At 51.2% G+C, this 22,873-nt stretch overlaps 4 protein-coding genes across 7 annotated transcripts; 1 reads left to right on the forward strand and 3 right to left on the reverse strand.

The window, feature by feature from the left end:
• Positions 1–66: 66 nt before the first annotated feature.
• Positions 67–5,893, reverse strand: sult1st6 (sulfotransferase family 1, cytosolic sulfotransferase 6). The gene is made up of 7 exons (XM_062475642.1): positions 5,141–5,893; positions 4,547–4,675; positions 3,283–3,380; positions 2,335–2,461; positions 858–952; positions 601–781; positions 67–412 (listed from the first exon to the last, which is right to left on the reverse strand). The coding sequence occupies exons 1-7, from the start codon at positions 5,325–5,327 to the stop codon at positions 300–302; spliced, it is 930 nt and encodes a 309-aa protein (XP_062331626.1). The 5' UTR covers positions 5,328–5,893; the 3' UTR covers positions 67–299.
• A 581-nt stretch (positions 5,894–6,474) lies between these two features.
• Positions 6,475–10,456, reverse strand: LOC134031716 (F-box/WD repeat-containing protein sel-10-like). Its single transcript, XM_062475418.1, has 11 exons — positions 10,245–10,456; positions 9,704–9,988; positions 9,531–9,615; positions 9,311–9,440; positions 8,936–9,158; positions 8,625–8,733; positions 8,511–8,542; positions 8,281–8,380; positions 8,009–8,074; positions 6,994–7,086; positions 6,475–6,819 (listed from the first exon to the last, which is right to left on the reverse strand). Exons 2-11 carry the CDS (start codon positions 9,985–9,987, stop codon positions 6,643–6,645), a joined length of 1,299 nt encoding a protein of 432 aa, XP_062331402.1. The 5' UTR covers position 9,988; positions 10,245–10,456; the 3' UTR covers positions 6,475–6,642.
• Positions 10,457–10,565: 109 nt separating this feature from the next.
• LOC134031883 (tectonic-3-like) lies at positions 10,566–16,455 on the forward strand. The gene is made up of 15 exons (XM_062475635.1): positions 10,566–11,277; positions 11,369–11,483; positions 11,692–11,792; positions 11,866–11,981; positions 12,164–12,272; positions 12,359–12,471; positions 12,742–12,780; positions 12,879–12,953; positions 13,042–13,161; positions 13,853–13,948; positions 14,175–14,278; positions 14,467–14,614; positions 14,783–14,920; positions 15,346–15,558; positions 16,243–16,455. The coding sequence occupies exons 1-15, from the start codon at positions 10,896–10,898 to the stop codon at positions 16,270–16,272; spliced, it is 1,899 nt and encodes a 632-aa protein (XP_062331619.1). The 5' UTR covers positions 10,566–10,895; the 3' UTR covers positions 16,273–16,455.
• mto1 (mitochondrial tRNA translation optimization 1) lies at positions 16,398–22,629 on the reverse strand. 4 transcript variants are annotated; one of them, XM_062475629.1, is made up of 13 exons: positions 22,432–22,629; positions 21,968–22,179; positions 21,581–21,780; positions 21,368–21,485; positions 20,914–21,212; positions 20,519–20,631; positions 20,245–20,435; positions 19,055–19,185; positions 18,174–18,378; positions 17,406–17,577; positions 17,122–17,231; positions 16,797–16,954; positions 16,398–16,654 (listed from the first exon to the last, which is right to left on the reverse strand). In XM_062475629.1, exons 1-13 carry the CDS (start codon positions 22,539–22,541, stop codon positions 16,472–16,474), a joined length of 2,202 nt encoding a protein of 733 aa, XP_062331613.1. In that variant the 5' UTR covers positions 22,542–22,629; the 3' UTR covers positions 16,398–16,471. The 4 variants fall into 4 exon arrangements, with proteins under 4 accessions (XP_062331613.1, XP_062331612.1, XP_062331614.1 ...); XM_062475628.1 differs by having other exon boundaries at positions 21,968–22,182; XM_062475630.1 differs by lacking the exon at positions 22,432–22,629 and adding an exon at positions 22,302–22,414 and having other exon boundaries at positions 21,968–22,182.
• Between the last annotated feature and the right edge of the window lie 244 nt (positions 22,630–22,873).

Genomic DNA, 22,873 nt, shown 5'->3' on the forward strand with positions numbered 1-22,873 from the left:
TCCTCGGTTCGCTCCCAGTAATCCTGCCCTCCCACACGACCAGATACAAACAGATTGGAAATGCAGTTATTTTCGAGAAGCTTCTTTTATTAGAGTGACAGTTTGGGTAGTAAGCACCTCTTTGCAGCAACAAACAGCATGTGATTATTCTTGCACACATTTCCAAAAAGATTTTATGAAAGCAGTGAAGCAGTACATCTCAGCTTGCTCACATGTTGAGATCCTAGCTGCTCTGTCACGTAGCTCCGTCTTTGGTATTGGAGAAGAATTGTGATTTCACACCGAGAGAGGACCCTCCGTCAGATCGTGGCCCTGAAGGGGATGTTTGCTTCCTTCATTTGTCTCTCATAATCTTCATCAAACAGTTGAGACTGCTCTGGGCTGAAGTGGTTGGTCCAGTCCCCCACCTCTCCTGAGCAGGAACACAGAGATCAACACCATCAGCAGCGCTCACACACACAGCACCTGCTAGAGGGCACCAGTTCACCAACACCCAGCAGAGGGTCAGAACACACAGGGGTTTCTAGACGAGAACCACGTGAAGAGAAGCACCAAAGGAGGTTCCTGGGCGGGGTGGAGGAAGGGCAGGACAGGACTCACCTTTCCTCATGAAGGGGGAGATGGACTGGTCGAACACGGGCTTGGGGATGAAGGTGTAGTTGGCCATGGGGTTGTCCTTCATGGCCTTGAAAGACGTGAGCTCCACGATGCGGCGGATGACATCATCAGAAAGGGACAGATCCAGGTAGCGCATGATGCGCTCCACCTCCCTGCGAGGGTTCTGAGGAGAGGAGGAGGGGGGTCGGAGCGCGTCTCCAGGGAAACACACAGGAAGATGTCTAGAGAGCACGCCCTACCTCTTTCATGTCCTCGTAAAACAGGTAGAGTATGTTCCTCTTCTCTCTCTCCTGCCAGTAGCCTTTCACATGGTCGTACCAGGAGCCCCAGGCCACTGCAGAAAAACCAGCACTGTTCAACCATACACTCACACAGACTCACACAGACTCACTCAGACTCACACAGACTCACACAGACTCACACAGACTCACACAGACTCACTCAGACTCACACAGACTCACACAGACTCACACAGACTCACACAGACTCACACAACGTTCATCTGAACGTTACGTTGAGAAACACAGGTTGGTCTTAGGCCGAATCCCAATACTCTGTCTTACCCCTTACCCCTTACCCCTAGCCCTTAGTTTTGCACGTTCCCGTGATACTAAGTGGTGTCCCAATACTCTTTTTGATCGAGGGGTAGGGCTAAGACGAAGGGGTATACACCCCTTAAAACCAGGAGGAGTAGGGAGTCAGGTGGCTGAGCGGTGAGGGAATCGGGCTAGTAATCCGAAGGTTGCCAGTTCGATTTCCGGTCATGCCAACTGACGTTGTGTCCTTGGGCAAGGCACTTCACCCTACTTGCCTCGGGGGAATGTCCCTGTACTTGCTGTAAGTCGCTCTGGATAAGAGCGTCTGCTAAATGACTAAATGTAAAACCAAGTGAGCTTGGGAGCTTACTTGAAACCAAGGGGTATGTGAATACTGCGCTACCTGCAACAATGGCGGACAGATCATCCAGAGTCCCATAAATGTAATATTTTAGGCTTAAATAATTGATTAAAAAAATTTGTGCTCTACACAGTCCTGTGCATATGTAATTGCAACCATGTTCTTAAATTCAAAAGTTTTTTTTTAATCGCTAGTTTGCTACGCTAACGTTACATTGCTGATTTGCACAACAGTCCCGCATTTCTCTGATTAGCCTTGAATGGACTCCATACATGTCTACAGTTTTAATTAAACTCCATTAGCAGCTAATTTCAAACGAATTTCGTTTGATATCAGTGCATAACACTACTTGCTTTGGAGACATCGAGACACCAAGTGGTTTCTCATTTCATAGGGCTATGTAGCCCTTACCCCTCAGTTTCGAGACACAAGGGCTAGGGGTAAACTAAGGGCTAGGGGTAAGGGGTAGGGGTAAGGGGTAGTGGTAAGACAGAGTTTTGGGATTCAGCGTTAGTCTCGCTGGGATAGAAGTCACTTTAAGGATTAGAAGGCCTTGTGACACAACTGTACAAATGTTACAAAAGGTTGTATCCAGGGCATTGTGTGCAAACATGTTTACCAAAGGCACTGCATGTCATTCATCTTTCATTCGGTCTATTGAATATTCTATAATCTCAGTGTGTCACTGCAGTGACCTTAAACAGGACTGTGCCCCAGCAACACTAACTATCTTCATGTCAGGTCAGGTGACCCTGGACAGGTTCCCTTCCTGGATCCCAAGCAGCCAGGTGTAGCTGAACCTGAGAGACTGCGTCTTACGCTCTCCTCTCATGAACTTGTGCAGGTATCCATCCCAAGGTCCAGGCTCGGGCTGGGTGAGGTTCATACGGTCGAAGTGGTAGTAGCTGACCAGGTTGTCCTTGGCGTTCCTCGCTACGTAGATAGCCTGGGGGGGGGGGGGGGGTAGAGGGAGAGAGGGGGGGGGTAGAGGGAGAGAGGGGGGGTGTAGAGGGAGAGAGAAGGGGGGGGGGGTGTAGAGGGAGAGAGGGGGGGGTGTAGAGGGAGAGAGGGGGGGGGTAGAGGGAGAGAGGGGGGGTGTAGAGGGAGAGAGAAGGGGGGGGGGTGTAGAGGGAGAGAGGGGGGGGTGTAGAGGGAGAGAGGGGGGGGGGTAGAGGGAGAGAGGGGGGGTGTAGAGGGAGAGAGGGGGGGGTGTAGAGGGAGAGAGGGGGGGGTGTAGAGGGAGAGAGAGGGGGGGTGTAGAGGGAGAGAGGGGGGGGGGTGTAGAGGGAGAGAGGGGGGGGTGTAGAGGGAGAGAGGGGGGGGGTGTAGAGGGAGAGAGAGGGGGGGTGTAGAGGGAGAGAGGGGGGGGGTGTAGAGGGAGAGAGGAGGGAAAGGGAGAGGGAGAGGGGGGGGGTGTAGAGGGAGAGAGGGGGGAAAGGGAGAGGGAGAGAGGGGGGGGGGTGTAGAGGGAGAGAGGGGGGAAAGGGAGAGGGAGAGAGGGGGGGGAAAGGGAGAGGGAGAGAGGGGGGAAAGGGAGAGGGAGAGAGGGGGGAAAGGGAGAGGGAGAGAGGGGGGAAAGGGAGAGGGGAGCAGGAGAAGGAGGATCTTACATAATTATTATTAATATTCTAACCTTGTATTAGTATTGGTTGATATAGATTCTGCAGCCTTGCAGGTATGTCACCTTTGTACCTTGTGTTCATGTCCTGTAATGACACAACCAAATATGACGCAACAACGAATGTCTTACGACTCTATTGTGCTTACCTTGCATTTGTTTTCCCAGAATCCCTCAGGCACCAGCTGGAAGGGCAGGTGGGTCTTGATGACTCTGGGAGGAGCCATCTTGCTGAGCTGGTCCAGGCCTGGACAGGAGGAAGGAGAGACTGCAGTGCTCTGCTCTGGTCACCCAGACGTCTGGACACCATCATACACCATCATACATCATCATACACCATCATACACCATCATACATCATCATACACCATCATACATCATCATACACCATCATACACCATCATACACCATCATACACCATCATACACCATCATACATCATCATACACCATCATACACCATCATACACCATCATACACCATCATACATCATCATACACCATCATACACCATCATACACCATCATACATCATCATACACCATCATACACCATCATACATCATCATACACCATCATACACCATCATACACCATCATACACCATCATACACCATCATACACCATCATACATCATCATACACCATCATACACCATCATACACCATCATACATCATCATACACCATCATACACCATCATACACCATCATACACCATCATACATCATCATACACCATCATACACCATCATACACCATCATACATCATCATACACCATCATACATCATCATACACCATCATACATCATCATACACCATCATACACCATCATACATCATCATACACCATCATACACCACCCTCACCCCACTCACCACACAACACTTAGAACTAGGATCAACTACCATAGCAAAGTTCTCACAAAGACGGATTAATTTTATTATACTGGATATTGGTCTCTGCAGAGAACCCGCCATGGGATCACACACACACACACACATACATGCACACACACACACACTATACTACATTTCATTGCAGGGTCATAAAAAAAATCAGTAACCAGTGGAATGCACCACCAAGCCAATCTCAAAGCAGGGCAGCGTGAGTCTGGCAGAGCATCGCAGGGGTCGTTTAAGATTCCAGCGATCTCTGACCCTGATTAAGGAGAGGAAATGAGTTGTTATGACAACCTGCTGGCAAACTTTCCCCCAGTAACTGGGCCTGTGGCCTCTGAAGTGCTCAGGTTTGAAGATCATTATAGCTCAAGATCCATCAGCTTCATCTTGAGGGATTCACTGATGGATCTTCACTTCAGCTTGATAGATTTATAGACACATCTTTACTTAACAACATGAACATTTCATTAATATCCATTGAGTGGGCCGCAGCCCTCCACACACACACAAACACACACACACACCTGATGGGATGGGTGGAGGAGAGACAATCTCCAGGAAGGGAATGCGCACGGCTGTAGGTGCTCTCCTGCAGACCTCAGCGTCTCCATCATGAAGCAACAAGTCCACGATCTCCTGCGTCCAGGTGGTTCCTGAGGAGGGATGAAATTCACATGAGGCCTGCTAGATCTGACATCACCTGAGACCTGCTAGATCTGACATCACTGAGGTCTGACAACCTGCTAGATCTGACATCACTGAGGTTTGCTAGTTCTGACATCACCTGAGACCTGCTAGATCTGACATCACTGAGGTCTGACAACCTGCTAGATCTGACATCACTGAGGTTTGCTAGTTCTGACATCACTGAGGCCTGCTAGATATGAGATCACTGAAGCCTACAAGATCTGAGATCACTGAGACCTGCTAGATCTGACTTCACTGAGACCTGCTAGATCTGACATCACTGAGGCCTGCTAGGACATTTATACAATAGGATACTGAGAGTAAGTTATCATCATCCAAAACTCAATCCTAACTGCTAAACTCTATAATTTAGGTACAGATGCACAGATCTCTCTGAGTCTAGCTGTGGTAGCAGCAGAAAAGGACAGTACCTGCTTTGGGGTAGGTGGCGATGAGAAGGTCCGAGGGGTCTGGCTGGAAGGCCCAGATGGGGTCCCAGCTGTTGGCGATGTGCTCCATGAGAGGGATTCCCTTCACCTCGATAAGCCTGAACCTGTGGATGGCACTGCCTGCCTTCTCTATAGCCTCGGAGTACGAGAGCTCCTTCTCCTCCGCCATGCCTCGCACCAGGAGGGGGACCGCAGGAGGACTACAGGGGGTCAGGGACGAGAGCAGGAGATCTAGACTTGAGGGAGACCACAGAGAAACTCTGGTGAGAGTCGTCTGCCTGGTCGTCTGCCTGGTCGTCTGCCTGGTCCTCTGTCAGTATGAACAGTTGATAGTTCTCTCTGTAGTCTCTTTCCCTGTGGTCTGAGGGCTCCTCAGCAGTCCACGTCTCTGTGTTATGTGTTTTCCTCTGATTGCCTTTCGGCCCGGCGCTGCTCTCCGCTTGCTGCTGCTCAGATGAGCACGGCGTCTGGACCGGGCTTTGTTTCAGAGCTCCTTACAACACAGGCTTTGTCCTCGCTTCTGCTCGGCTGCTTGCGTTCGGTCTCGCACGCGTTCTTCCCCCTTTCCTTAGATTTAATCTGAGCCTGCTGAATGTAAACAAAACGGTCTTTCTACATTTCAACCCGTCCTCACACGGTCTTTCTCTGTCATACGGGGCTTCCTGCAAATCACAGACTTATTATACAAAGTTTCCCTTACATAACTCCCAGAGGCATGATCACATTTCCTTCAACAATATTATCTGAACGCTGATTGTTGGACTTGGACAAGGGAGTGTCTACAACTCTGCTTTCCTGCTGGAAGAGTGAACAAGAACTTTCCAGATCATGAAGAGACTTCAGCAGGAAGATATTTCCCCCTTAATCACACACAATGAAGAGAGACTGATGAAATAACAGGGAGTGCAAGCAGACTGGTTTGAATGGTTGATCAACTTATTTTAATCAAGTAGACAGTGTTTACGTTTGTATACAAGTCGGTTGTTTGTCACTTGATAGCGCTTTAACATTTCTCAAACCCAACTTGAATGCCAAAGTGTTAGTTTCCTCCAGCACACAGCCTTAATGTCGGTTAATCCCCAGAATAATCATTGGAGCTGCGTTGCCCAGCACCAGGGGGAACAGCAGCTGCATGAACAGCTCATTTGTAGACCGTCTCTAGAGTCAGGTAGCTCGTTCCAGACCAAAGTCCCAGGGTTGTGTGGTCTGTCGAGTAGAGCTGTAAAAACTTCAGGCACTGGGACAAAGTCTTGTCCAAACATGTCTACGTGCACCTTTGCAGCACATCTATCTGTAAACTAACAGCATGACATGAGGTCAGTTTGGCTTAATGCACTGGTAAAACTCAATGTAACTTAGTGAGTTATTGGCTAAACCTAATCCTTTATTTTTCACTTTTACACATTACAAAATGACTCACTTGTCAAAAAGCAGCAGGAGAACAGCAGCTGAACCAAAAACTTTGCGTGTGTGGATCTTCCCTGTCAAGCCTCGTCCCCCGTGGCTGGGCTGCGGTGCTCCTTCCTGGGCCGCTGAGCTCCTCTCTCCAGCAGAAACACCCTGGTCCCTGACGATGCTGCCACCAGCCCCGCGCAGCGCCCAGACACACACACCGAGGAGCTGAACACAGCAGAGGACAGACCCTGCAGCCTGGACTCAGTCTGGAAGGAGGGAAGGAGGGAGATTAAGGGATCAGAAAGAGAATGTGAGAGAGGAAAAGGGGGTTGGAGGTCTGCAGGGTGTAGAGTAGAGAGAAGATGAGAGAGGGAGGCCTGTTTTCTTTGCAAGTTTTGCTGAACTTTGAGTTGTTGAATGTGTTAGTGAGGCCGACTGACCACCATAGTGTGTCTGTTGATGACCCTCAGCATGTGAAGCTGGCTGCCTGCCGCCACCATGTGATCCTGGCCCAGCCAATGGCAGGAGTAGATCTGTAATAACAATTTAATCACAACAAATGTAAGCTAGTCTATGAAGATACCATGAAGCCAGGCAGAAAGCAATAAGAAAAATTAGTAACAAAAAAGAAAAGAAAAGAAAAAAAGTTACAAAAAAAAGCTTATAAAGGTTTAAAAATATATTTTATTTTAAATATATTTTATTTCCCCCAAAAAATCTTCCTTGAGTGAAAAAGTGTAGTCAGAACTTTTTTTTTACCAGTTTTTTTTAAACATGAGTATCTGTACTTCTACTTGAGTGAAGGATGTGTGCATGTTCACCACCTCTGCCTGGGACACCCTCACCTTGCTGTCCCCCTGGGGGTCAGGGACACCCTCACCTTGCTGTCCCCCTGGGGGTCAGGGACACCCTCACCTTGCTGTCCCCCTGGGGGTCAGGGACACCCTCACCTTGCTGTCCCCCTGGGGGTCAGCTGGGACACCCTCACCTTGCTGTCCCCCTGGGGGTCAGCTGGGACACCCTCACCTTGCTGTCCCCCTGGGGGTCAGGGACACCCTCACCTTGCTGTCCCCCTGGGGGTCAGGGACACCCTCACCTTGCTGTCCCCCTGGGGGTCAGGGACACCCTCACCTTGCTGTCCCCCTGGGGGTCAGCTGGGACACCCTCACCTTGCTGTCCCCCTGGGGGTCAGGGACACCCTCACCTTGCTGTCCCCCTGGGGGTCAGGGACACCCTCACCTTGCTGTCCCCCTGGGGGTCAGGGACACCCTCACCTTGCTGTCCCCCTGGGGGTCAGCTGGGACACCCTCACCTTGCTGTCCCCCTGGGGGTCAGGGACACCCTCACCTTGCTGTCCCCCTGGGGGTCAGCTGGGACACCCTCACCTTGCTGTCCCCCTGGGGGTCAGGGACACCCTCACCTTGCTGTCCCCCTGGGGGTCAGGGACACCCTCACCTTGCTGTCCCCCTGGGGGTCAGCTGGGACACCCCCCAGTTTCCTCCCTGAGCTGTAGTCCCACACCTGCAGACAGGAACATTATCACTGATATTCAACCAGAAAGAGTCCATAAACATCCTCCACAGACAGGACATGATGAGCTGTGTGGAAACAGGTGTGCGGTGTTTGTGCTCTAACTAAAACGGTTCCTTTTTTCACTACATGTACGTTATAAAGTGATTTCTTCTAGACTTCTTGTTTGCTGAGCTGTGATTGGCTGCTGTCCTCACCTCCAGGGCGCTGCCCCTCCTCCAGGAGCCAGACAGGATGTGATTGGCTGCGGGGTCGATCTGAAGGGCGTCGCCGCACACGTGAGGACCCAGCAGCATCCTGAGGAGGGTAGTCCAAGAGAAAGCCCGACTTATAGGGCTTGATGGGAATTGTAATAATAATATGTTCATTTAGAACAGGCATTTAAATTCAGTTGGGGTTCAGCACTGTAAATGCACGCAGGCTTTACCTTACGGCATTCTGCTGCCTGGTGTCCCAAAACTGCCAAAAACAGAACATTTCTTTACACAAAGTATTTTATGTAAAGTGTAGATCCTTGTCTGCACGGTGTTATACTACCTACCTGTATAGTGTTATCCCAACCCCCAGAGATGAACTCTCTCTCTCTTTCAGGGTGAAAGGTCACCGCAAACACCCTGAACCTGTGTCCGTCCATCAGAGTCCTGGTGGAGCTGAGAGAGAGAGACAGAGAGACAGACAGAGACAGAGAGAGACAGAGAGAGACAGAGAGAGAGAGACAGAGAGAGACAGAGAGAGAGACAGAGAGGGAGACACACAGAGACAGAGAGGGCTCCGTAAAACTTTCTGAATACATGTGTGATCTCTGCAGGCCAGGCGAGCAGAGGGGAGCGGTGAGGGTGTTTGTGGACTCACCTGGCCCTGCAGGTCAGCACTCTCTGGTGAGTGGCCAGGTCGTACAGCAGGATGGAGGAGTCGGAGCCCCCGGTCGCTGCCGTCTCTCCTGAGGGGGAGACGCAGAGAGAGAGGGTCTGCCTGGGCGCCTTGCCCTCCCCCCCTCCGCTCAGACCCCCCTCTCTCAGCCCCCACATGCAGTCTCCTCCCCACACGTACCAGCACCTCACCCTGCCGCTCGCGTCTAGACACACACACACACAAGCAGGACTGATCAGATGCTAACCCAGCAGGTTTACCCCTCGGAGGGCTGTCTCTCTCCAGCCTCCTCTGTGAGAGACTTTCCCTCCAGACTGTCTCCTGTGTGTCTGCGTGGGCTCTGCCGGCAGTACTCACAGGTGGCCAGCAGGAGGCAGTGAGCCTGGGGGCTGAGGGTGAATCTGAGAGCCGTGACGGGCAGGGAGGACAGGATACTGGTGCTGTCCTTCAGGGTCTGCACCAGGTCACCACTGTCTGGACGGAATATCTGACAGGGAAACCCAGGACAGGTTTATAGACCTGAATATGAACCACCATACAGACCTGCCTACGTTCTGCAGGGTGTTCAGCCTCCTACCTTGATGGTGCCATCGCTCAGACCCACAGCCAGCAGAGAGCCATCCTGGCTGAACTGACAGGCCATCACCTCACACCCACACTCCCTGCCAGGACGATCAGGAGAATGCAAAATATAATTTACTCCATGCACACACACACACAGTACACCTTCTTCAACAGTGTACCACTCACAGCTCTGAGTGAATGTGCAGGTTCCCCTGGGTTTTCGGTGTATCTGTGGTTCGGTGCGGCTCCTCCGGGTCCCCGTCGCCATGGGGGCCTTTAACGGCGGCGGTCTGGGGGGAATTTAACACCGGGGGTGTGGCGTCTCTCTGGTCGCTGTCTGACTCTGCCTCGTCCTCCGTGTCCGACACCCCGGCGTCTGTGCTGGGGTCGGAGTCCGAGTTACTCAGTATGAACACGGGACTCGTTTTAGACTCCTCCGTTTCCTCGCCCGGTGGAAAGACCGCTGTCATGCTGTTAACACATGTAGGTGAGAAAATAAATAAGAGCACAACTATAAACGTAATCATATTCAGGCCACATCATCTCCACGAATCCTTCAGCCATCTCTGCTCGGCTTAAACAACTACAAACTGAGCAATTTTCTATTCAGTGCGAGCTAACAGTACTGTAGTGCTAGTTCACTGAGGTGTTTTCTGGATATACCAATAATCTAAACTGACATCAGACATTAGAGCGATTGGCAATAAAAATCAATAAACAAACGAACTTTTGCTGTAGATACAAATTATTTTTATGTGTCCTGGTTTGCCTTTGCAAAGTCTCACTGCATCCACAAACTTCCACCTCCGAGCAAAATAACAACTAAGTAACGTTGCCTAGCAACCACCCTCGCCCTGTACAGCATTGACGTTATTTTAGTGTCAAATACAAGAAATAAGGAAGCAGAGATTTGAAGCCAGAAATGTTATGGTATAAGAACAGAAAAAAAGAGCAAAGTGGGGAGAAATTTCCAAATACAAATGCGATTAACATCTATTAGATGTTTTACAGCAGACAGACCGGATATAAACCAAGTTTCCATTTCCTTGGCAACGAAAAGCTTGTGCTCTACTCCTAGTTTGAATGCTGGGTTTGCTTATTTCTATGGAATTGTAGGTATTGCGTGGCTAGCCACTTTGATCATTCAGAAATTATCATTATTGTTTCCTAACTAAGCTTTTCATTTTTCTCCACGCTTATAGTAGTATGTAGGCTACATTTTATGCCGTAATCTTGGCTAATGTGCAAACGTCTCCGGGTGCTCGCTACAGTTAGCTAGCCAACAATGTAGCACTACAGTAGGCTAGCGAGATAAACACTATCTAACGTTATAATTCTAAAGCTCTGGTAGAGAGACTGTAGGGGATATCACCAGGGGATGCACAGCCCCGGCTTGGTGAACAGAATGACCACGCACAACCTCTGTTGCATTGTACGGCTAGTTGTTGCTCTGTCTGTACATTTGGCTCATGCGGCAACAGACGCAAGTGTCAGTACCGAACTTCCAGCAACAACTCACAACCAGACCCCCGGCTCCTTTAGCCCGTACAACCCAACCCCTGGCCCTTTCAGCCCGACCACCGGCGGGCCCGCGGCGTTCACTTCTGTTTCGCCAAGTGCGTTTGAACCCACGGATACCGCAGTCACTCAACAGGCGGTTTCTACTGCAACCACCGATGTGACTCCGTCTATTGGAACCACCGTGCGAGTCACCGAATCTCTCCCCCCACCTACCTCCGAGCCAATAGTGATGCCAACAGGTTTACCATTTATACACCGCATGTTTAGTGTTTTGCACATCTTTATCGCATGACGACAGATCGTTTAAACTCGGCCCCGTGTGTTTTACAGCGTGTTTGTGTGACTTGACCCCCGCTTTCTGTGACATTGGCTGCTGCTGCGACGTGTTGGACTGCGGAGTACCTGACCTCAGAACCGTCTTCACAGGTTGTGATGAGAAAGTCATGTGAGTGATAATAATAATAATGATGCGTTTCATTTATGGCACAGCCTTAATTATTGAGGGGTGATACAAGTTTAAAAAGAAAAAAACTTTTAAGCAGTAAAAAAATAAATAAAAGAGTCAATAGACAAATAGCCCCATTCACCTGTTAGAAGCTGTGTAACCTTGTGTGTGTGTGTGTGTGTGTTGCGCTGCGCTCTCTGTGGCCCAGATCTGGAGACTGTGTTGAGAAGTGGCTGATGTTCAGAGCCAACGTGGATCCATCCTTCATCACTGTAACTAACACACTGTTCTGTGTCCAGCTGGTACAAGGTAAGCTGTCACACACACACAATAAGCATAACATGAGCAGCATAACCAGTTGTGTCCCTGTCTCTGTCGGCAGACAACACCACTGCCCCCCAGTCTGTGCCAGCGCCGTCTCAGAAGCCTGCTGTGTTGGACGCCTTAACGTGGCAGCCCCCGGCACACAGCAGCCTCCTCACCAAACACTTCTACAGGGTACAACACCCTTTCACCCTGTTCTTTTACTGCTGTCTTTCACTGAAATGTGTTTCCAGTAAAGTTCTACAACCCTTTTACATCCATATCTCCCAACTAAATATTAATTTATTTCAGACATTTAATTGAGTCGACGCTGCTCCTGTTATACCATTGAATCTCTGTCGCTGTGACTGTCGCAGGTTGATGATGTCATCCTGAGCCAGTATGACGGCAGCTCTGCACGGGGCCTCCTCCGCCAGCCGTCTCCCGGCTCTGCCTCCTCCGCCTGCGTCGACCACAACCCTGCCAGTGAGTCAGCACTCTATCACACCTCCCAGGTTACCTGTTACCAGCCGGGGCTGTGACATCATCACCCTGCGCCCTTGCGTCTGTAGGGTTCCTGCGGTCTGAGTCTCTGTCCTGCTCCCGGACCCTGACGCCCCAGAGCTGCAGCTCAGACCCTCGTCTCAACGCACGCTCCTACTTCACCAGCCTCAGCCTCGTCAAGGTGTGTGTTTGTAGTTTACCAGACATCTGTAACAAGTCCAGGTACGTTACCAGACATCTGTAACAAGTCGGGTAGACAGGCAGGCAGGTTGGTATTCTTGGTCCTGATCTTCTCTCCTAGCTGTCTCTCCTAATCCTACACATAAGTAAATCCTAATCCTATCTGAGCTAAACAGTCTTATCAACACGATATATAATAATAATAAAGGATGAACCTCCTGCGCTTGTATGAAACTGCTGCTCTACATCTGCTGTGTTTTCCCTGTTCCAGGCTCCGCTTCCTGACTCTGTGGGTGTGTCTGATAAGCTGGTGAGCCCGCTCAGAACAGCGTGTCATTGCGTGAAAAACATTGGCTCTGTCGCTTGTGTGTTGACTGGTTATAAGGGGCTTCTGTCTTTTGATTGCAGATTCCGGTCGTCCCCCTGTCTGATTGGCCAGAGCCGGGTGAACAAAATGGCTCCTGTCTGAATGTGGTGTCAGAGGTTTGTAAACGGAACATCACAACTCCACCTTTAATAACCCCCTGACAGACCAACTCAGTAACGGTGTGTGTTCTCCTGGGTGGTGCAGGTGGAGTATGTGATCTGGTTCAGTGGCCGAGGTCAGCTGGTGGAGGCCAAGGTGACGGTGGTCCTGGTGAACAGCAGCTCAGACGGCTCTCTCATGCAGACTCACGCCGTCCGCTACGAGGTACCGCAGCACTGTGCCAGCATCCTGAGTCACCACGGCTCATGCTAATAACACCACGCTCATGCTAATAACGCCACGCTCATGCTAATAACACCACGCTCATGCTAATAACACCACGCTCATGCTAATAACACCACGCTCATGCTAATAACACCACGCTCATGCTAATAACACCACGCTCATGCTAATAACACCACGCTCATGCTAATAACACCACGCTCATGCTAATAACACCACGCTCATGCTAATAACACCACTCTCATGCTAATAACACCACGCTCATGCTAATAACACCACTCTCATGCTAATAACACCACGCTCATGCTAATAACACCACTCTCATGCTAATAACACCACGCTCATGCTAATAACACCACTCTCATGCTAATAACACCACGCTCATGCTAATAACACCACAGCTCATGCTAATAACACCACAGCTCATGCTAATAACACCACAGCTCATGCTAATAACACCACGGCTGTGTGGGCGCTCATGCTAATTACTTATTATTCATTTAGTAGACACTTTTATCCAAAGAGACATATAACTAGTGCACATAGATAGCCCAGCAGCAGATCAAAGACTGTGTAGTTGTTCATTATTCTGGTGGTCAGTCAGGGAGCGGTGTGTTACTGAAGACTGCCACACAGCTCTGTTGACATGGCTGATGTCATCTGTGACCCACAGCTGGACACGCCTCCTCCCAACCCAGAGCCCCGCCCTCCTGTGGGACTTCCTGTGGGGTCTCCTGTGATTGGCCAGTTTGGTGAAGCAGTCCAGACTGTATCCTTGGTGAGAGACATCACAATGTGGATGGGGCCAGAGACAACTCCATAGCAACAGAACCTAAAGCTAACGATGACCATGAGATGCTGTGTTTCCCAAGGTGTGGAGTGTGTGTTTCTGTGAGATGTGGTGTTTCCCGAGGTGTGTGTTTCTGTGAGATGTGGTGTTTCCCAAGGTGTGTGTGTTTCTGTGAGTTGTGTTGCGTTTCCTGACTGCTGCTCAGCTGACGGTTCAGGGGGCGTCTCCAGGGGGGGGGTGCTCCCCTGACCCCGCCCTCCGCACCCCCATCCTCTTCACCCACAACACCTTCACCGGCTGCTTCTTCAGGTACTACAGCACCCACACTGTAGTTTTATAAAGGTAAACGACAGGTCAGCCATGTTGATTTGAAGAACTACAGCCAAGTGGAGGTCACACTCACAGATGCATTCTGGGTAACTTGACTGATGATTGATCACACAGTGCTGGTCAGGAACCTGAAGTCTAAGGCTCTTCTCTCCTGTCTCCCCCCCCAGCTCCCCCTCCAGGGACTGCTCTGTGCTGCGTGGTCAGCTGTATGGGCTCCTGCAGGGCCTGGCCTCCCCTGACCTGGTGGTGATGAACTTCGGCCCGGAGCCGGACTGGGCGCGGGTCATCACCCAGGCGTGTCCCCAGGCCCCGGAGGTCAGTCTGCCTCCAGCCAGCCTCTCTGGAGCTCACTCACACTGGAGTTGTGTTCCACTAACACAGGAGGGTCATGAGGATGATGTGGTGTGGATAGTCATGTGGATGATGGTCATATTGAGGATGTAGGTTTAGATGTTCTATCCAGTAACGCCCCCCCTCTCTCAGGGGGAGTCGTGTGAGACAGGCTGCCTGCTCCCCCGCTCCCTCTCCGTGCAGCTGCTGTGGGCCCGGCTGGGCCTCCTGGCCCTGCCTCAGAGCTACATCCTGGGAGCCAGGTACCAGTTCAGCTGCCAGCAGCTCCAGGTGTGTCCCTCTAACCCTCTCATCTTACCTGTGTCCCTGTAACCCTCACCCTCTCATCTTACCTGTGTCCCTGTAACCCTCTCATCTTACCTGTGTCCCTGTAACCCTCTCATCTTACCTGTGTCCCTGTAACCCTCTCATCTTACCTGTGTCCCTGTAACCCTCTCATCTTACCTGTGTCCCTGTAACCCTCTCATCTTACCTGTGTCCCTGTAACCCTCTCATCTTACCTGTGTCCCTGTAACCCTCTCATCTTACCTGTGTCCCTGTAACCCTCTCATCTTACCTGTGTCCCTGTAACCCTCACCCTCTCATCTTACCTGTGTCCCTGTAACCCTCTCATCTTACCTGTGTCCCTGTAACCCTCACCCTCTCATCTTACCTGCTGCCTGTGTTCACCCCTGTCGACCTCCCTCCCTCCCCAGTGTCCCCTCCTCTCTCCCCTCGCTGTGACCACCGAGGTGACGTTCGTCGACATCACAGCGTACCCAGAACCCCCCAGGGGCCGCTCCCAGCCGGAGTGGAAGTTTCCGTTCGGCTTCTTCTCCCGGGGGTGGGAGGAGCTGGATGGACACACGCTGGACAGCGCCGGCGTCCGTGGAGCCGCGTGGAGCCGCGCGGGGGCCATGCTAACGCTGCTAGTGGCGCTACACATGCTAACCAGATAGTCAAGCACTGTGTGGTGCTACACATGCTAACCAGATAGTCAAGCACTGTGTGGTGCTGCACATGCTAACCAGATAGTCAAGCACTGTGTGGTGCTGCACATGCTAACCAGATAGTCAAGCACTGTGTGGTGCTGCACATGCTAACCAGATAGTCAAGCACTGTGTGGTGCTGCACATGCTAACCAGATAGTCAAGCACTGTGTGGTGCTGCACATGCTAACCAGATAGTCAAGCACTGTGTGGTGCTGCACATGCTAACCAGATAGTCAAGCACTGTGTGGTGCTGCACATGCTAACCAGATAGTCAAGCACTGTGTGGTGCTGCACATGCTAACCAGATAGTCAAGCACTGTGTGGTGCTGCACATGCTAACCAGATAGTCAAGCACTGTGTGGTGCTGCACATGCTAACCAGATAGTCAAGCACTGTGTGGTGCTGCACATGCTAACCAGATAGTCAAGCACTGTGTGGTGCTGCACATGCTAACCAGATAGTCAAGCACTGTGTGGTGCTGCACATGCTAACCAGATAGTCAAGCACTGTGTGGTGCTGCACATGCTAACCAGATAGTCAAGCACTGTGTGGTGCTGCACATGCTAACCAGATAGTCAAGCACTGTGTGGTGCTGCACATGCTAACCAGATAGTCAAGCACTGTGTGGTGCTGCACATGCTAACCAGATAGTCAAGCACTGTGTGGTTGGTTCTAAACTCCAGACGTCAGGTGGAAGGTAGTGTTTGCAGCAGGAAAGTGTGACTACAGTGCATTGCTATAACTCATTCCTTCAACATTTTTACAAATTCTTCTTTTTATAAAATTCCTTAATTTATTTTTGTACATGTTCCTATAATACAGACTTTGCTTGATTACAGTGTTGTGGTGGTTATTTCACTGAGGTAGAGAGGGTCCCCAGCCCCCCTGCCCCCCCTTCCTGCTGGCCGGGCCCCCGGGGGGGCTGGGGAGGGTGGGTGGGAGGCGTGTGTCTCCGGGATGTCTTGTGGACGTAGTTCAGTAGGTTCACCACACCTGCCGGGGTCATGCCGGGCAAACGGCTGGCTGCACCCAGCTGAACACGGAGCAGAGAGCAGAGGAACACAGCAAGTAAGGGGCAGGAAAACAATAGCTGAACTATTATGAATATAAAGTGTGGCGTGTTGATGGATCTGTACAGTAAGTGATGGAGATGTGTTGAGGCGTGTTCCTCTCACCGTGCTGGGCCGAGCACGGTCCAGGACCTCGCGGACCTCCTGAGAGAGGCCCGTAGGCAGGCTCAGGTAGTCCAGGTCCTGGGGCAGCGAGAGACCGTCCTCCCTCTGGATCCTCTCCATCTCCCTCCTCTGCTTCTCACAGTGGGGCCTGTACACCGCTGGAGACACACACACACGTCACACACACACACGTCACACACACACACGTCACACACACACGTTACACACACGTCACACACACGTCTCTGCAGCTTCATGAGCTGATGCGGTTTAGTGATTTTATATTCGTGAAATTTCATCTTCAGATGCACTGTTGCTCGTTTACCTTCAATCTTGAGTCTCTGTGCGAATTCCAGGTAAGGCGAAAGGCATTCTGGGAAGGCGGAGGCCAGCATTTGGAAGGACACGTCTTTATACTGTAACAGATCCACACCACTGCCAGGAGTGGCAAGTGTCATCGTTACCAAGACAACACCAGTCACCCTCAAAGTTTAGAACATGTAAAGAACTTGAATCCATAACTATCAAGACCAACCTCACATCCTTTTCTTGTGAGATTTTGACTTGACACCCCCCAGACACCAGGGGGACAGGGAGAGAGAGCCTCACCTCAGGGTGGAGCTCTTGGTCTCACTCACTCCCACGAGGCCCAGCTTGTCCCTCCAGCGACTGGCCGGCAGACGGAGCGAGAGCAGGGCGTCCAGGCCTCCCTGGAGCGCCTCGCTCACCCTCAGCACTTCCTGGTGCCGCCCGGGCGACACGCAGCCCATCTCCTCAAATCCTGGCCGGGTCAAAGGTCACGCAGGGGGGAAATGGTCAGCCGAGGCGCCCTTTGTACTGTCGTCATGACTAGGGGTTGAGGGAATGGATTGAATTGTGGCGTACGGAGCTACTGAACAGTGAGTGTAAACACAGACCTCTGGGGGTGAGGGTGTAAACACACAGACCTCTGGGGGTGAGGGTGTAACTCTGGGGGTGAGGGTGTAAACACACAGACCTCTGGGGGTAAGGGTGTAACTCTGGGGGTGAGGGTGTAACTCTGGGGGTGAGGGTGTAACTCTGGGGGTGAGGGTGTAAACACACAGACCTCTGGGGGTGAGGGTGTAACTCTGGGGGTGAGGGTGTAAACACACAGACCTCTGGGGGTGAGGGTGTAACTCTGGGGGTGAGGGTGTAAACACACAGACCTCTGGGGGTGAGGGTGTAACTCTGGGGGTGAGGGTGTAAACACACAGACCTCTGGGGGTAAGGGTGTAACTCTGGGGGTGAGGGTGTAACTCTGGGGGTGAGGGTGTAACTCTGGGGGTGAGGGTGTAAACACACAGACCTCTGGGGGTGAGGGTGTAACTCTGGGGGTGAGGGTGTAAACACACAGACCTCTGGGGGTGAGGCGCAGGTCGGCGTTGTCGGGTCTGAGGGACGTCCTGAACTCAGCCCGGCTGGTGAACATGCGGTAGGGTTCTGTCACTCCGCGACCCACCAGGTCGTCCACCAGAACGCCGATGTAGCTCTGGGTCCTGGACAGCGCCAGGGGGGGCAGGGAGAGGGCGGCCCGGCCAGCGTTCACCCCCGCCCACAGGCCCTGCGGAGGGGCAGGACAGGGTGAGAGACTAGTAGGGTGCCACACCAGGCAGAGCATCCAGCATATGTCTCAGTACAAGGTTCCAGAACACTCATTAACTGGGTTGTAGAACAGAGTACGTAAGGATGGGCGTATAGCTCAGTGGTAGAGCTTTGGAATGCAAATCAGGCTGCAGGTTCATATCCAGGAGGAGAGGGGAGAACAGAGAAGCCTAAGACAGTAGAAACTTTTTTCAAAAATATTTTGTCAATCTTTCGAATTTTTTTTCTGAAAATATTTTTTCACATAGGTGAACAGAGAAGCCTAGAATACAATAGTACAGTACCGCAGTCAATCCTCATCAAGTACTCATCAATGTTTTGAAAATACCACCAAATACAGATTAAAACTAAAGTAGCGAGCCTGGCTTGAAAATGTAAGTAAAGAGTACAGTTAAGTTAAACATTTAAGGGGTGAAAGTAAAAAGTTGTCTGAAAAATAAATAGCAACGTACTGATACCAGAAAATATTTAAGTATATTAACAAAGTATTTGTACTTTGTTACTTCCCATTTCTGTTTGTTACTTTGGATGATTATGCTAAATGAAGACATCATTATTAGTTATTGTACAGGTAAGGAATCCAGTTTGTAACTGTAGCATTTCCTCCTGTCCTGTGGAGGCGCTGTGGGCCCTACCTGAGCTGCTGCCTCTTCGTACCCGGTGGTGCCGTTGATCTGGCCAGCGAGGAAGAGGCCCTGCGTGCTCTTCACCTGCAGGGAGGGGGCCAGCTGGGTGGGACACACATAGTCATACTGCACCCCGTAACCTAGAGACGGAGAGGGAGAGAGGGAGGGAGGGAGAGAGAGGGAGGGAAAAGAGAGAGGGAGGGAGGGACAGAGAGAGGGAGGGAAGAGAGAGAGGGAGGGAAGAGAGAGAGGGAGGGACACAGAGAGAGGGAGAGAGATAGTTGGTGTAACTGTTTGAATGACTGACAGGCTGGTGGTACTGAGGTCCTACCAGGGGTGTGTTATGATGGTGTGTTATGATGGTGTGGTATGATGGTGTGTTATGATGGTGTGTTATGATGGTGTGGTATGATGGTGTGTTATGATGGTGTGTTATGATGGTGTGTTATGATGGTGTGGTATGATGGTGTGTTACGATGGTGTGTTACGATGGTGTGGTATGATGGTGTGGTATGATGGTGTGTTATGGTGGTGTGGTATGATGGTGTGTTATGATGGTGTGGTATGATGGTGTGGTATGATGGTGTGTTATGATGGTGTGGTATGATGGTGTGTTATGATGGTGTGTTATGATGGTGTGTTATGATGGTGTGGTATGATGGTGTGTTATGATGGTGTGTTATGATGGTGTGGTATGATGGTGTGGTATGATGGTGTGTTATGATGGTGTGGTATGATGGTGTGTTATGATGGTGTGGTATGATGGTGTGTTATGATGGTGTGGTATGATGGTGTGTTATGATGGTGTGGTATGATGGTGTGTTATGATGGTGTGGTATGATGGTGTGTTATGATGGTGTGTTATGATGGTGTGTTACGATGGTGTGTTATGATGGTGTGGTATGATGGTGTGTTATGATGGTGTGGTATGATGGTGTGTTACGATGGTGTGGTATGATGGTGTGTTATGATGGTGTGGTATGATGGTGTGTTATGATGGTGTGTTATGGTGGTGTGGTATGATGGTGTGTTATGATGGTGTGGTATGATGGTGTGGTATGATGGTGTGTTATGATGGTGTGTTATGATGGTGTGTTATGATGGTGTGGTATGATGGTGTGGTATGATGGTGTGTTATGATGGTGTGGTATGATGGTGTGTTATGATGGTGTGGTATGATAGTGTGGTGGAGGTCCTACCAGGAGTGTGTATCTCTGCCCGGTGCAGAGGAGGGATCTCCCTGAGGAGGCGGAGCTGCAGGTCAGGGGGCATGGTCATGGACAGGCCCTGGGGGTACAGGAGGTCGGAGGTCAAACCCTCCGGCTCCAGCCACACCTGGTGCTGTCGCCCCGGAAACCGCAGCACTCGCGACTCGATGGACGGGCAGTACCTAAGACAGACGCCAGCGGCTGTTAAGGTGGAGGTGCGTCAAAGTGTGTGTGCATGTGTCCATGTGCGTGTGTGTGTGTTCACCTGGGTCCCTTGGTGTCCTGCTGGATGTGACAGTTGAGGTGCAGACTGTCTCTCACCACCCTCTCTACCCCAGCTGTGGTCTGGGTGAGATGACATGGCAGCTGCTCCTCCGGCTGCACAACAACACAACACACCTCAACACAACAACACACCTCAACAACACACCTCAACACAACACCTCAACAACACAACACAACACACCTCAACACAACTCAACACAACACACCTCAACACAGCAGCTCCTCAGCATCACCACAGCCACACACCCGCCTCTAGCACTGACAACATCTCCATCTTCAGAAGACAACATCAACACACATCATCCTGTTCCTCTGACCCCCGTCATGAAACAAGATGGAGTCTGTTTGTCCTCTGTGGCCCTCAGTAGCTCCTACCTTGCAGTGCACGTGTGTGTTGATAAAGCTGAATGGTGTGGGGTGTTTGTCTGGTTCTGAGAGCTGAGCCAGGGACAGGTCTACCGAGGCCTTCAGGATGCGCGGGGGGGTTCCAGTCCTCAGCCGGCCCACCTGCAGCCCCAGCCTCTCTCTCAGGGTGTTGGACAGCCCAGCGCTGGAGGGGGCGTCCCCCATCCTCCCCCCAGGAGAGTTGGTTTGGCCCATAAAGAGGAAGCCAGACAGGAAGGTGCCTGTGGTCAGTACCACTGAGCTGGCCAGGAGGGGATGGCTTGCCCCCACTAGTGAAGAGGCGACAGCAGAGAGAGAGACGGAGACCAAATGTTGACAATTTTGAAAGCCAACATGCTGTACATTTACATGCATTAATTTACCAGGCACTTTTAGCAGACACAACTCTACTTTGAGGCCAGATTGACCCTAGCCAGCTTCTTACCCAGAGTGATCCCAGTGACTCTGTGTTGCCCTGGTTCATCTGGGAGGGAGTCCGACACCAGCAGCTCCTCCACAGAGCCCTCAACCACCGTCAGCCTGGGGGTGGACAGCAGCTCTGCCTGGGTGGGGGTGAAGGATGGAGGACAAATCAACCAATCTCTCTGCCCCAGACTCCACTAAACGGCCTCCCCAGGGTTGGTCCGGCGGTGCTTACCTGGATGAAGTGGCGGTAGCGCTGGCGGTCCAGCTGGGCACGAGGCCCCCACACGGCCGGGCCTTTGCTGCGGTTTAGGATGGAGAAGTGGACCCCCGCCCAGTCCCCCGCCCGGCCACACAGCCCGTCCAGGGCATCCACCTCCCTCACCAGCTGGCCCTTCCCCACGCCCCCCAGGGAGGGGTTACAGGACAGCGCCCCTGGGGGGACAAGCACAGGCTCAGACACCATCTCATGGACACACTAGGGGTCTCCAGCCCTGCTCCTGGAGAGATACCTGCCCAAAGGATTTCGCTCCTGCACTAATCTAACACACCTGATTCTAATAATTTTCAGTATGATCGAGGTAACTAGATGGGACGTGATCCCTCCCTCTTCCTCCCTCACCGATGGTGTGCATCTTCTGTGTGATGAGGAGGGTCTCTGCCCCCACCCTGGCAGCACCTGCGGCCGCCTCCGTCCCCGCATGCCCCCCTCCAACCACGATGACATCATACTGCCGCCTGGCAACGCCACTTGCTGGCCGGGCGAGCGGAAGGGACAGGAAGTTGTGTCGAAGCCTCGGGGGCAGTTTCCATGCCAACATGAGAGAGAGAGGGCTGCTGGGAAGAGATGAGGATAACCCGGGGTAGCAGTGGAGATCACATGGTTTGGTGTTGTATTCAAAAAAAAAATTAGAATCAGTAGTCAACTCTTACTCAATCGTATGTACAGCTCTTACTTTAAGGGACGCAGGCGTGACATGTCCAAGACTATATCAAAACATTTACAGGATGTGTTTCTCCCCAGATACTTGGCTCATTCAGGACAACAACCATGATCTCGAGCACCGAGCATGCAGGTTAACTCACCAACCAGTTATTTTCGCAGCAAGGTGGGAATGAACACGGACACACTCGTATCTAAATGGCTTCCACAATATTTTGGGTGGTCGGTCCACAACTTTTATGTATCTATACATGAAAGGATTAACGTTACTAAACACCAATCCAGTCGTTCATATGGGGGCCGCCATTGCTCTCATGGTCTAAAATCGTAATACAGGAAATAAATGCGCACGATAAATGTGTTGCGTCATTATTGTGACTGTACAACTATCAAACTAAAATGGTTGATATTTGACCAGCAAGATCAGCTACGTCTGGCTATGTATGTTTCAAAGCATGCGTTGTTTAGTTAAAAATGAGTAAACAACTTTGCAACATTTTATTTTAAAAGACCCTGTGACACACACTTGCCACGTGTACAGTCAGAAACTATCTGACGGGAAAATATATTTTAGTTGTATTTACC

Source organism: Osmerus eperlanus, chromosome 12 (genome assembly GCF_963692335.1).
Source record: "Osmerus eperlanus chromosome 12, fOsmEpe2.1, whole genome shotgun sequence".
Taxonomy (NCBI): domain Eukaryota; kingdom Metazoa; phylum Chordata; class Actinopteri; order Osmeriformes; family Osmeridae; genus Osmerus; species Osmerus eperlanus.